The 13695-nt window shown below is 34.2% G+C and overlaps 2 protein-coding genes across 6 annotated transcripts; both read left to right on the top strand.

The window, feature by feature from the left end:
* Nucleotides 1-777: 777 nt before the first annotated feature.
* LOC140965751 (palmitoyl-acyl carrier protein thioesterase, chloroplastic-like) lies at nt 778-4563 on the top strand. Of its 4 annotated transcripts, none has more exons than XM_073425915.1 (7): nt 778-1072; nt 1933-2478; nt 2594-2727; nt 2859-2972; nt 3290-3461; nt 3565-3633; nt 4019-4563. In XM_073425915.1, exons 2-7 carry the CDS (start codon nt 1963-1965, stop codon nt 4286-4288), a joined length of 1275 nt encoding a protein of 424 aa, XP_073282016.1. In that variant the 5' UTR covers nt 778-1072; nt 1933-1962; the 3' UTR covers nt 4289-4563. The 4 variants fall into 4 exon arrangements, with proteins under 4 accessions (XP_073282016.1, XP_073282015.1, XP_073282013.1 ...); XM_073425914.1 differs by having other exon boundaries at nt 778-1097; XM_073425912.1 differs by having other exon boundaries at nt 780-1097; nt 1845-2478.
* A 1681-nt stretch (nt 4564-6244) lies between these two features.
* On the top strand, nt 6245-11533 carry LOC140965756 (protein arginine N-methyltransferase PRMT10-like). 2 transcript variants are annotated; one of them, XM_073425923.1, is made up of 7 exons: nt 6245-6493; nt 6909-7101; nt 7229-7334; nt 9609-9798; nt 10091-10276; nt 10356-10439; nt 11037-11533. In XM_073425923.1, the coding sequence occupies exons 1-7, from the start codon at nt 6326-6328 to the stop codon at nt 11208-11210; spliced, it is 1101 nt and encodes a 366-aa protein (XP_073282024.1). In that variant the 5' UTR covers nt 6245-6325; the 3' UTR covers nt 11211-11533. The 2 variants fall into 2 exon arrangements, with proteins under 2 accessions (XP_073282024.1, XP_073282025.1); XM_073425924.1 differs by having other exon boundaries at nt 6353-6493; nt 6919-7101.
* The last annotated feature ends 2162 nt before the right edge of the window (nt 11534-13695 follow it).

Raw genomic sequence — 13695 nt, 5'->3', positions numbered from 1 at the left:
CATTAGTCTTAAAAAATTTTTTTTACACTTTTTGTTGACTGAACGTCGTAAAAATAAAGAAAAAAAAATGCTAAAATATGAAATTTAATTCGTAATATGAACATACCATGATAAATTTTCTTAAACCCTCTAAACCCCTATGATATTTGTCATGACAAATCGCATTTTGATTCAATCTCGAACACCCTACACAATTTTGCTAAACGGATTTCTAATTTTGTTTCTAAATAATATATAGATATAATGTTTTACGTCAATTTTGTATACATACCTCTCGGACATCAAATCCTCATCATTCGATTGTAAAATAAATTATGTAAATATTCTTAGATTTTGATATCAATAATTTAAAAATGAGTTTATTACAATTGAATAACATATATAATATCTTATTTTAAATTTCAGATCTTGATATATTATTTTCAATAAACAAAAAATTTGAATAAACAACATATTTTTATCATATTGATTGGTAAACATTTCGACCGTGATTAACGTGAGATAAAGAAATAAATTTTCAAAGTGTTAGGTATAGTTAATAATTGGATAATCTTGTCTTATCCATACATAAAAATAAAATTATTTCTTTTAATCAAAATATATTCCAGTGAACCAATTTCATAAATAAAAATAAAAATCATGTGAAATTGGAAGCCAATTCGATGACGACACCCATCTCGTTAATTTAGTTGACCTAATTGATAAATTAATTTTGAAAATGGGGGATTAAACGGTGAACAAACAAAGGTCGTAAACTTTGGGAGTGCCAGGTTAGCAATTTGGGCACTTCTTCGTTACTATTAAAGAGGAGCGAAATGCGGGACAGCGAATGCGCCAAATGCCCACCACTCACTGATCACCTGTCCCTTTCCCCTCTCTCTTTTCTTTGAGAATTTCCAGCCTTTTTTTCCCAAAAACCTCAAGAAAATTCAGATAGAATCTTCCAGGGAACTTTTTTTATTGGAAGATTCTGTCGGAAAAATCAAAGGTGGGGAGGGGCAGACGGACCTTCGACGATTGCAAGCCCTAGAAGAAAATCGAAGTTCAAGGGTTGGCCGATCAGATTGTGGTGGTTTCTCTTCCCGGCTTTCATCGATGTACGTTCGATTCACTTGTTTTTGTCTCAGATCTTTTACATTGGGAAGGTGGGGTTTTTCGTGGCCATTGTTGATTGAATGTTTGCAATTTTTAATCTTTTTGATTGTCGGATTTGCATTTGGAAAATGGCGGGATAAAATTGACAAGGAAGGGTATTAGTCCATATTTTGAATTTGAATTTGGGGGTAACTACGGCGGTTTTGTTTAGTTTTTGGATTCCCAGATCTGTCTTTGTATCGTCTCGGCTTTGGTCCTTTTTAGAGGTTTTTTTTTTTTTTGTAATCCTGTTTTTTGATGTCTATATCTGAATTGGTGTTTTAAATTTCTGGGTCTGATTTTGTTTTGGCACGAGAGTGTTTTTTCTTTTTCCGCCTTTGAGCTTCGAAGGATAGCCATTAAAAGCTTGTCGTGAAGAAGTTTTATAGCTTGGAAAATTCAGATTTCGTACCATATCACTTGTATGTGCTTATGTGAATTGCTTGAAATTATCTCTTTGCCAGGACGAAAATAATGTTTTACCATTTCTTTTTCTTTGGCCTTTTCTCATTGCCTTTCCTTTATTTTTATTCTGTATGGTTTCAGCCTGAAATTTGCACGGTAAATATCCACAATTATTCTTGTTCCTTCTTAATTCTTAGTGTACAGGCTTAAGGCTTTCGGGTTACTAAAAATTATAAGTTTTTTTTATCAGTCTATATGAGGTGAATGTCTATAGATTCTTATCGTAAATCTCAATTGATATGCAGAGTTTACACATCTCTTTTGGACTAATTTTGGGGATAACCTCGTGGTTAACAATTTGCCGACAATTTATAATCTGTTATCCTGTCATAGCTTATCCTGAAAGATTCTACTAACGGTACCATGGTGACGACTGCTGCAACATCTGCCTTTTTCTCAGTAGCTTCTCCAGCTTCTGATTCATTTAGAAAAGCAACGGGAAAGAATGAAGGAAACATTGCTTCAAGTATTGATGCATTTGGGAATGGTGTTAAGTCAAAATCCACATCTTCGGGACGTTTACAAGTTAAGGCCAATGCACAAGCCCAACCCAGGGTTAATGGGACAAGGGTTGGAGTAATGGATGGTCTTAAGATTGAAGACGAGGTGACATCATCCCCTCCTCCAAGGACTTTTATCAACCAATTACCTGATTGGAGCATGCTCCTTGCTGCCATCACCACAATATTTCTGGCAGCAGAGAAGCAATGGATGATGCTTGATTGGAAACCGAAACGTTTAGATGTGATTGATGATCCCTTTGGTTTAGGGAGCATCATGCAGAACGGTTTGATATTTCGTCAAAACTTCAGTATCAGGTCATATGAGATAGGTGCTGATCGGACTGTCTCTGTAGAGACGTTGATGAATCATTTGCAGGTACAAGAGCATTTCTTTATTGAGATGCATTTACATGCCTGTTATCTTTTCATTAGTTGGGAATACTGAAAGCTGAAAGTCTCCTGTTTGACAAACTCTGAACTTTTTTGTGTAGGAAACAGCTCTTAATCATGTAAAGACTGCAGGACTGCTCAATGATGGCTTTGGTTCAACTCCTGAGATGTGCAAAAGAAATTTAATTTGGGTGGTTGCTAAAATGCAGGTTCTCGTGGATCGTTATCCTACTTGGTAAGTTTTTACTGATAATTTACTGTATCGCCTAGCAGAGGGGTTGTTTTTCTAGTTTTATTAAACCTTGCGATCATGTGGTGGATAGACTCGAAAGATATTGTGTTGTAAGTTACATGTTTATCTTGCAGGGGTGATGTTATTCAGGTAGATACTTGGGTAGCTGCTTCTGGGAAGAATGGCATGCGCAGAGACTGGCTTATACGTGATCGCGGCACCGGAGATATCTTAACAAGAGCTTCCAGGTTTGGATTTGCTAGATTACTTTAGCACTTATCCTACCAGTCAGTCAGATTTTTTTATTGATCTTTTGATGTCTGTCACTCTGTTGTTTCCTTTGTATTTTGTCAGTGCTATGTACTTTACCATTCAATAAAATGTAAAACTTTACCAAATAACTATTTTAACTTGCGCATGTGGGTGATGACTGGAAAATGACTATCATTATACTTCAAAGCTTCAATCATGTTCTGAATTATTTGAATTAAAGGTTGATTTTTTCCAACCAGGTTTTCAAGTTTAATTAACTGAAAATATTTGTCTTCCTGTTGCATGGCATCAGTCAATGGGTGATGATGAATAAAGAGACCCGGAGACTAGCTAAAATTCCAGATGAGGTTCGGGATGAAATAGGTGGCTATTTTGTGGATTCTCCTCCCGTGGTGGACCAGGAAACTAGGAAGCTACCAAAACTTGATGATACAACTGCAGATTATATCCGTACTGGTTTAACTGTAAGCAGCGAACTATTTTGTTTTCAAAAACTAGTTGGTGTACAAGTATCACCACAGGTTCCCTTCTGTTTACCTTCCTTTAAAATCTATCACTTGCTTGCAGCCAAGATGGACTGATTTAGATGTGAACCAACACGTGAATAATGTCAAATATGTTGGCTGGATTCTTGAGGTGAACATTTTATCTCACTCCTTTGTTACTTCGACTTACTCTCTTTCATTTTGTTGCTTCAAGTACATGGAAAGTACACATTTTATCACGAACATGTTGCAGCCTGTTCCTTTTCCCCTTCCCTTCTCCAATTTTAGTTCACTGTGAATTTTTTTCTTTGATTTGGAAACTGTATGAATTTTCCTCAAACTCTATCGTGTTCCTAGTGAAGATTGTTTCTGCAATGAAGTGAGCGTCCGTGTGCAATCTGTCCGGAGTTCTAGCTTTTTGTTTCTCTTTATCATTTTGTCATTGACCACACCTTATAAAAGATTAATGTTTGGTCCACTGTACTTGTCTCAATGTCTCAAATTAATCGCATTCGTTGCATTTTTTTTCATCGTAGAGTGCACCATTGCCGGTCGTGGAGACTCATGAGCTCGCTGGTATAACTCTAGAATACCGGAGGGAATGCACAAGGGACAGCGTGCTGGAGTCTCTCTGTTCTGTACTGGATAAGGGCATTGGTGATCTGGCACACCCTGGTTTTGTCGAGTGCCAGCATTTGCTGCGATTAGAGGGTGGAGGTGAAGTCATCAAGGGAAGGACTGAGTGGAGGCCTAAACATGCTGACAGAATCGGGAGCATGAGTCAGCACCCAACAGGGAGTGTTTAGTGCCATGTCTTTGTCGCTGGCTTTCTCGTAGAATATAAATGATCTGTTCTTTGTTGGTCATTAATCATCCTCCTGTGAATCCTATCAGTATATTATACAGTTTCCTAAGTTTGGGTTTTTTCCCTTCATTGGGAGAGAGATGCAAAGAACTTAAAGTCATTGTAATTAACTGTTTTTCTACGTCTTTTAGCTTGGCTTCATGTTATTTAAGTTCTTTCTGGTTGTGTTGGATTGATTATTCTTTGTTGTTTCAAACAAAAGTTGATTTTGATGAACTAGAGATGTGTCTCAGTACACGCAAGATTCGATTAGTTTTTTTCCCTGGTTTGGACATTTATATTTTACTAGATGGATGGGTATTTTTCCTAAATGTGCTTCTGTAACTTTGATAGTTCTGCCGGTATGTGAATTAATGTGCTTCTGTAACTTTGATAGTTCTGCCGGTATGTGAATTACTTCGAACCACAGGTATTCGGCTGACTTCAACCTTTGATTTTTTGAATTTTAACAGGGATATCGTAACATAACAGCTACTTTAAGGCTGCGTTTGGTTTGGGTGATTAAGTATGATAGATTATTTTATCGCACTTTATCCTGCGTTTGGTATGATTTTTATTTAACCAACTCAATCCTTCCTATAAATGATTAGGTTGTATTATGTATGATTAAATAATACCCCTTCCTCCGCAGTCCGTAGGATTATTAATCCTTCCTCTATTCCTACTCTCTTTCTAATTTTACCCTTCCTCCTTCACCGCTGTCGAACCATCTCGGTCGTCGTCGTCGCCGCCGCCGCCGCCGGACCACCACCTCGGCCGTCGGACCGTCGTCGTCGGAGTGGAAGAAGAAAAAAAGAAGAAATGGCAATTTTGTCCTTTCATCAAAAAATTCAAAATTATTCTACACTTAAAATTCTTACCAAACATAATATTATTTCACATAATATATTACATTTTTACGACAATTATTTTCTTTATCATTTACATACTAATCATTAGTTTATTTTATCCTCCAACCAAACGCAGTTGTCCATAATTAATCGTCTTTTTCAATTTCTCTTGCATGGCAATGATAGCAATGTAATCATTCCAACAAAGATTCTAGGTCGGATCTAAGGTCATCTCCAACCCATAAATCTATTTTGGTGCAGTTTCTGCACCAAAATAGTGCAGTTTCTGCACCAAATATAACATTCATCTCCAATCCTTTTACTTCAAATCTTACACTAAAAAAATATATTCCTAGAAGCCCTGAAATCAATACCATCGGAGTAACCATGTACACCAAAATTTCAACAACTAAAATCAATCTCTTGATTTTTCACGGTCTTGAAATTTAATAGTTCGACCTCTTGAGATATTATTCCAATGTTTTGAGCTATGTTATTCTTTCATCATCCTTGTGAAAAATATGTGGCTCCATCCATTATGAACTAGGGATCAACATTTAGGTGTAATCCATTGCCAAGGGTTAGGGTTGAGTTATTCAAATGAAAAAAAAAATGCAGTAAGTTGACGTAACTCTATTGTAAATTTGATGGAATGATTATTAATTATAATTCAATTTTGTTTTCATTAAATTAGACTGATGAAAGTATATTTAAGTTGTATTTGGATGAATGTATTTGAGCATATAAAAATTTCAAATCTATTAGTATATTTGACAAAATCATTACAACGAACTTGAAATTTCAATTAGATATTTGTTGGGTATTTGAGTTGGATTTTAAGTTTACCATTAATAGTAATTTCAAATTCATATTTCAAATAATCATTAAATCCAAATCCTACGGTCCAAATGCAACATTAAATCACAAATTACAAATTTCTTGTGATTTCAAGTGAGTTTATAATAATTTACGGATCCATAATTACTTCGTACGACCCGAATTACATTATTTTCACCGTTGGATACAAAAATCTAAACTTGAGGTTCCACGCGGGTATAAACACTCACTCGTCAGTGCTTTCCTTTGCCCTAGCATACCAACTTCTCTGCAGAAACTGCTTTTGCTTGAAAGGAGAGTGGGGCGGAGCGATGGGTAGCACTAGCCGAACCGCCGTCGTAGACAAGGGGGTTGATTTCGCAAACTACTTTTGCACCTACGGCTTTCTCTACCACCAGAAGGAAATGCTCTGTGATCGAGTTCGTATGGATGCTTACTTCAACGCCGTGTTCCAAAACAAGCACCATTTCTTTGAGAAGGTAGATTTCATAGATTTTGTTTTTGGTTATAAACGATGAATATTGATTCGCTAATTTGAGGATGTATTTGAGCTGCTGCTGTTTATTGGTATGGTTTTTATTCTTATATGGAGATGTGTTTTGGATATGAGGATGTTGCGGGTTAATTTTTCTTTGTTGATTGTTCCATGTTTTTCCAAATCTCATTCCGGATCATTCATGTGTTCCTTTTCTGTTCGTGTTATCTTTTTCCATACTTTCTCGGTATAACTATGTTATAGACTTAGGGAGAGAAATCAGGTTTGCTATTATGCGTCTCGCATGCTAGAAATACACGCAAAAAATTTGGATCGGGAAACAGAAAAGTTTGAAGAATCTGGAGCGAGCTGTTATTTTCCCTCTTAAGTTTGATAGAGTTGGTTTGAACATGTCCTAGACCGTTCTAGATGTTGGAGCGGGGAGCGGTATTCTAGCTATATGGTCTGCACAGGCGGGGGCAAAGAAAGTTTACGCTGTGGAAGCCACCAAGATGGCAGAGCATGCACGTAAACTTGTTGAAGCAAACAATCTTCACAATGTTGTTGAAGTGATTGAGGGATCAATTGAAGATGTGAATCTTCCAGAAAAAGGTTTGGTCTTGCATCCATCATCATCGTCTGTTTTTTTGTTTCCATTTTGTTTTGTTCCAGTATATGGATCCCTTTCTCTCAGCTTTTTGATATTTTTACATTGCACCTGACATTTGCCTTTGGTCAGTTGATGTTATTATTTCAGAATGGATGGGATACTTCCTTCTGAGGGAATCAATGTTTGACTCTGTAATTTGCGCTCGGGATCGCTGGCTTAAGACAAATGGAGTCATGTGAGTAATTTTGCTAATTTACATTTTCATTTCTACTCTACCTTTCAGCATTCAGGTTTCTATATTTATAGTTCGTTTTATATTTTATGACCTTTAACAGTAGCCTTGAATTGTGTATCTTATATGCAATAGATAAATGTGTTTGTTCTCACGAAAGCCTTGGAATGACACCAGATAATCATAACCTTCAGAATCTTTCTTTGCATTCCATACATTTTCTTCTCAAAATAAAGTTTCAGCAACATTTTAGCGGAATTTTGGGATTATATCTCAAGTAGAGTGCATGCCCAGTGTTGTTGTGTCATACTTATTTAAATTAAAATCTGGATGTAGTAGCATTAAAGTGTAGCCACTGATTAGTTTTACTCAAACAATGCCTGGCACCTGGTCTAAAGAATGTGTTCTGTAGAGGCTCATGTGAAAGGATTGCTGCCAGTCGTTTTTTTGTGAGAAATTGTAGGAGTTGGTGATTTTGACAAGTTGAAAGCAGATGGAGAAAACATTTGGACCAAACTAAAATTTGAAGTGAGTGAAGAACAGTTAAATGGCATGGAACATGTTGAGTGCGAAAATGGGAGAAAAACAATGGTGGATAACTAGATATATTCAAAGAAAATAAATTTTAATAAAAGAAAGTAGTAATAAATAAGTGAGAAACAATGAAAGAAAGAATAGAGTAGATACCCTCGATCAAAAAGTGGAGGAGTAGTCTATTGATGTTCAATTTACTGATTCTATAAATTGGAATTACAGATCGAAATATAGGATAACAAGATAGATGAGATAAGGAAATCAAAGATGGAATGAGCAATGAAATATGAAGTGTTAAATTAACTTTCCCTAGAGAATATCTCTGTAGAGGACCCCTAGCACAAGCTAGTACAAGACTCAATATGATTTCTGAATATTTAACTCCCTAGCCCTCTTTCTCTTTTAATTCCCTTCCCCCTCCCCCTCGTGACCATCTCTTTTGGGCCTTCTAGAATATACAAACTTAACATTGGGTCCTTCTTTACATAATTTCTTAACATGTCCAATACTCAATAGCTTACAACAGTAAGGATGATTGTGGTGGGGCTACCACGACAGAAATATTTTGACATCTTTCACTCCCGCCGCTACTTCTTCATATAAAGCTTTCAAACATCTTTTCTTCCATTTTTATGATATTGTTCTCTCGCTACCAACCCACATTACTGCTCCTGGGTTTTCTCTTAGCTTAGAAAATAAAAATCTGCAGCCTGAGGGAGATTTAGGGCTCTGTTCTAGATGCCCCGAAGAAGAGTGAGGTTGGTACAATGATTCATTCTTTAGTCAATCTAACAACATTGGTGAGATATAGAGACATTATATTGTATCGAAGGTCTTTTAAAGTTAAAAAGCTTGCTATGTTGGCTTGCTGGCCATCAATGCATTTGTATTTTTCTTTTCTCATTGGTTGCTGAATAGGGCAGGCTTGTGTGTCAAATTTCCTTAGGCATGATCAAGGGAAAGAATGTCGACTGTCGCTTGCTGTCTTGATGAACAAGATGAAATTGACATAGTATATTTAGGAAAACTCTATCGTGATCTGTTACATTGAAATCAATGCTTCTATTCATGTTGTTTCTTTAACGGCAATGAAATTGAGTGCTTGCAGTTTGTTCGGACAAGAAAACATCATGTTATTGAGTGACAGCCTCAGTGAATCAAATCTCTTTTGTTCATCAACACAAATAAGACTGACTGGCTTGAATGGAAATGAGACTTTTGAAAGCTCAACTGAGTTATTATGTAAAATCTTCAAATTACAAAGCACTGTATTGTTGGATCGCTCTTTGAAGACCTGAATGGTCTAATCAATTTTCCTTTCACACCCTTGGATTGGACCATGAATTATAGAGCTGCTTGTCTCATAGTTGATGATGTCTTTATCAGTTCTATATTTTCATTTAATTCTTTCCGAGAGTTTAATTCTTTCTTTCTTGGATTGTTTAAACTTTCAGTAAACTCTAATTCTTGAATGTAGATGTTGTCCATAATTTGTCTCCTTGTGCATGTGACCTGTGATCGATCAAATGACAATTTTTTCATACCTCTTTTAGTTATCTTATCCACAAAAAATATAATTTTGAAGAATGAAAAAAAATAAGGTAGCAAGATTATAATATAAGTAGGAATTAATGATAAATCTGCTCTTAAAACTCAGTGACATTTTTTGTTTCACAGTGCCATACTAACGATGTGTGATATGTTGTTTGTTAATAGATGACTTATCACACTTCTGTTTTGCAGGTATCCAAGTCATGCTCGAATGTGGATGGCACCTATCAGGTCTGGTTTAGTAGATCAGAAAATGAAAGATTATGAAGAAACCATGGATGATTGGCATTGCTTTGTTAATGAGACTAAAAGTTGTTACGGCGTGGATATGGGTGTTTTGACAAAGCCATTTACTGAAGAACAAAGGAAATACTATTTGGAGGTTGGGGCAACTAGTCTTTATAAACATAGCCTGTTCTTCTCTTTACCACATTTGTTTCTTGCCACTTGTAAGATCTAGAAAAGTGTTGTTGGGGGGAGAGGGGGGGTGGGGGTGGGGGTGGGGGTGGGGGAGAAATCTGGAGATCTAATGTTTCCTGTTGGTAGGGATTCAAATTTTTTGTGTGCGCTATTATAATTTTTTCCTTTTTCTGACATTTTTTTTGTGCTTTTAGTGATTATGACCGTGTCAAAGATCTGTTCCTCCGTCTAAACAAACATTCATGCTTCTGTAGACATCGACTTGGAAAAATCTTCATCCAAATCAAATTATCGGAACAACTGTGGTTATTAAGGAGATCGATTGCTTGAAAGCCACTGTAAATGATATATGTGCTGTTCGTGCAAGCTTTTTGTCATCCATCACAGCAGAAAATTCAAGATTATGTGGTTTTGCTGGATGGTTTGATGTCCATTTCCGGGTGAGTTTTCACATTTGTGATGTTAAACATTCAGAATATCTCTTAAATATTGCTTTCTTAACTTTAATGATCGATTCAGGGTAGCAATACAAATCCAGCTCAACAGGAAATTGAGTTGACAACTGCCCCAAATGAAGATTTTGATACACATTGGGGCCAGCAGGTTGGTAGCATCCATACTTATTTTTTTGCTTTATGCAAACGAGAAATTCTGTTGTCAATAAGAGGACAAGCTTAAGCATATTAATAGAGAGTTGGGTTATAGGCTTATAGGTGACTACGAGGTTCAATTTTCTTTAAATGGATTCTCGTTCTTTTAATTCTTGAACCAAAAGAGGGTCAACAAATCTTATGACAGTTAATTGTGTGTGAAATACCAAAAAGCTGGGCTTCTTTCGAGGCCAAGCTGTTGAGGCTGTCTATGCATCTGTAACTGATGCTTTTACTTTGTTTTGATTTTGATTTAAAAAGGAGTCGCTTAATCACTGATATACCACGTTGAATTGGTGCACTTCAAATTTGTTTCCATGGTCTAGCCTAATATTTTTCTTGAGCAATAGCAAATTAAGTTACTGTTTAAGTTTATTGCTTCGTTTGAGAAATTTGAAGAGCCACGAAGAAATGCTAGAAAGTTTAGTAACGTGTTCTAGTCGTTGATTCAGAAAAGTCTCAGCAGATGTTTCCTTTTTACCTCTCTCACTCTTCTTACTCTTCTGTCCATTTCTTGAAGCATTCTTCAGTCACTTTTTGCATTCTTTAGGTGTTCCTTCTGCATCCTCCTCCACGTGTTCAACAAGGGGATGATTTGGTAGTCCAGTTTTCAATGTATCGATCCAAAGAGAACCATCGATTGATGGAAATTGACCTGTCGTATGAGATGAAACAGTCGGGCAAATTGCTTCCACCTGTGAAAAACAAAATTTTCATTGAATGAGTTCTGTTCTCCACATTCTTATAGATACAACATCCGATTTTGATGTATTGCTATCATTTCACCTGAGGCAACTCTTGTGAGTTTACTGCCCTGTTTGCTGTGAAATGCTATTAGTTTTCTAAAAGAGAGTTTAGTTTATATTCTTGTATTAACACTCTCCATTTTTTTCAAATGGTCAATTTTGTAAAACTTTGTATGGCGTAGCATGCTGTCCTATTTGGTCATTATTGTAGAGGACACAGGTGTAGTAGAATATTCGGCCTAAGAACATGAATTTTTATTTTTATTTTTTATTTTACGATATAGGAACCCGCAGTCGTTGATATTGGGTGTGCACTGGGTAAATTTTCAGACTAACGCAATAACTTATATATTACGTTAATCAAGTAAATCATGGTGAAGCCGGTTCATTCCATCCTACCCATATAGGGATTGCAGTGATCAACTCAAAATATGCTGTGTATTTTTTTTCATTTTTAAAAAAATTGTTTATTTTTAAGTATTTTTTAAAATCCTAACCTGCACACTACATGTTTTTGAGTAACTCAGTGCACTACTTGTGAGCGTTTGATGAAATAAATTGGACAAGTTTTGTGTAACAAGATCGTCTGAGAAGGTGTTGATTGAGAATATCAAACTCTTGATCACTGATTAAATACTCATCTATTTAACCAAGTCGGACACTTTTTGGGGGCGATAACTTGAAGCTTTTGTTGTTGATTTTGTATCATTTTCTGCATGTGAATGTATGCTGTACATTTTGTATCATTTTCTTCATGTAAATGAAAACTTGCCATGTGATTTTTAGTAGAATACACGGGGACCCCAATGTTTATCTATACTATCTCTAAATATATGAGTTCCAATTGTGATTTTACTTAGTTATCTTTTCACTCATTATAACTTCATTAATGTTTTACTTAGTTACCCTTTCACTCACCATTACTTCATTAATGTTTTATTTATTTATTTATTTAAGTGAAATATGAGTTTGAATTGTTAATTTACTTAGTTACTCTTTCATTCACCATTACTTCATTAATGTTTTATTTATTTATTTAGGTGACTTTTCAATTTTCTGATATAAAGATTGATATTGAAAATAAAAATAACTTTATTTCATTATTTTAGTTGAATCAACCACAAATATTACAAACACATTAATATGATACTTTATTTTATTTTTAATTTCATAAATTGTGATATTTAATTAATGTCTTAATACACATATCAAACTTACACTTTTCTACAAGCGTCATTGAAAACATGTCAGAAAATGTCATTTTTTATGGTACTTTTTCAATGAAAATAGGAATTGAGACCATGTAGATTCTATATGTTCTTTTGCAAATTTTTCTTATATTTTATTAGTCGTATAATTTGATTAGTTTTATTTATTTCAACTAAACAGAGAAATTAATGATAAATTATGTCATTTTTTATGGTATTTTTCCAATGAAAATGGACATTGAGACCATTTAGATTCTATATGCTCTTTTGCAAATTATTTTTTATATTTTATCTGTTGTATAATTTGATTAGTTTGATTTATTTCAACTAGACAGAGAAATTAATGATAAATTATGTCATTCTTTATGGTTGAGATCATTTAGATTCTATATGCTCTTTTGCAATTTTTTTTATATTTTATTGTCGTATAATTTGATTAATTTGATTTATTTCAACTAGACAGAGAAATTAATGATAAATTAAAAAAAGGAAATTTACTTTCTACTTTTGTATTAAATTTATTAGATAATCCTTATAATTTTTTAACGAAGATAATTCTTTTAATAATATGAATTATTGTGATAATTTATTTCATTCATTATAAATTAAGTTTTTTAACTTTTTTATTACTTATTATTTTATTTATATATTTGTTTTACTACACATATTTATTTGATTGATATTATTTAAAAAATTTATTTACCATGAAATATTAATCATCAATATTAATTTACAAATGATCCATTCTGATATAAAATTAACAATCTATAAGATGTATTCTAAAAAAACAGAGAAAGTTAAACAAAATCCGCAAGGGGTTAAAAGTTAGCAAATCTATATATCTATAAATATATGAGTTTGATTTGTGAATTTTCTTAGTTACACTTTTACACATCATTACTTAATTAATGTTTCATTTATTTATTTAGGTGAATTTTTAATTTTCTGATTTAAGGATTGATATGGAAAATGAGAATGACGTTATTTCATTATTTTAGTTGAATTGACGAAAAATATTACAAATACATTAGTATGACACTTTTTTATATTTTTAATTTAATAAATTGTGATATTTAATTAGTGTCTCAATATATATCTCAAGTTTATACTTTTCTACAAGTGTTATAAAAACCATGCGAGAAAATGTCATTTTTCTTATGGTTTTTTTCCAATGAAAATGGACATTGAGAGCATGCAGATTCTATATGCCTTTTTGCAAAATTTTCTAATATTTTATTTGCAATATAATTTGATT

The sequence above is a fragment of the Primulina huaijiensis genome, unplaced genomic scaffold (assembly GCF_012295235.1).
Source record: "Primulina huaijiensis isolate GDHJ02 unplaced genomic scaffold, ASM1229523v2 scaffold14171, whole genome shotgun sequence".
Lineage (NCBI taxonomy): Eukaryota > Viridiplantae > Streptophyta > Magnoliopsida > Lamiales > Gesneriaceae > Primulina > Primulina huaijiensis.
Note: the sequence above shows the minus strand (reverse complement) of the source record. Positions and strands in the feature narration are given on the sequence as shown.

Coding starts and splice junctions, on each gene's coding strand:
- LOC140965751 (XM_073425915.1), top strand. CDS start 1,963: ATGGTGACGACTGCTGCAACATCTGCCTTTTTCTCAGTAGCTTCTCCA. Junction 2,728..2,858: donor GTGGATCGTTATCCTACTTG/GTAAGTTTTTAC, acceptor TTTATCTTGCAG/GGGTGATGTTATTCAGGTAG. Junction 3,462..3,564: donor ATATCCGTACTGGTTTAACT/GTAAGCAGCGAA, acceptor ACTTGCTTGCAG/CCAAGATGGACTGATTTAGA.
- LOC140965756 (XM_073425923.1), top strand. CDS start 6,326: ATGGGTAGCACTAGCCGAACCGCCGTCGTAGACAAGGGGGTTGATTTC. Junction 6,494..6,908: donor AGCACCATTTCTTTGAGAAG/GTAGATTTCATA, acceptor AACATGTCCTAG/ACCGTTCTAGATGTTGGAGC. Junction 10,440..11,036: donor ATACACATTGGGGCCAGCAG/GTTGGTAGCATC, acceptor TGCATTCTTTAG/GTGTTCCTTCTGCATCCTCC.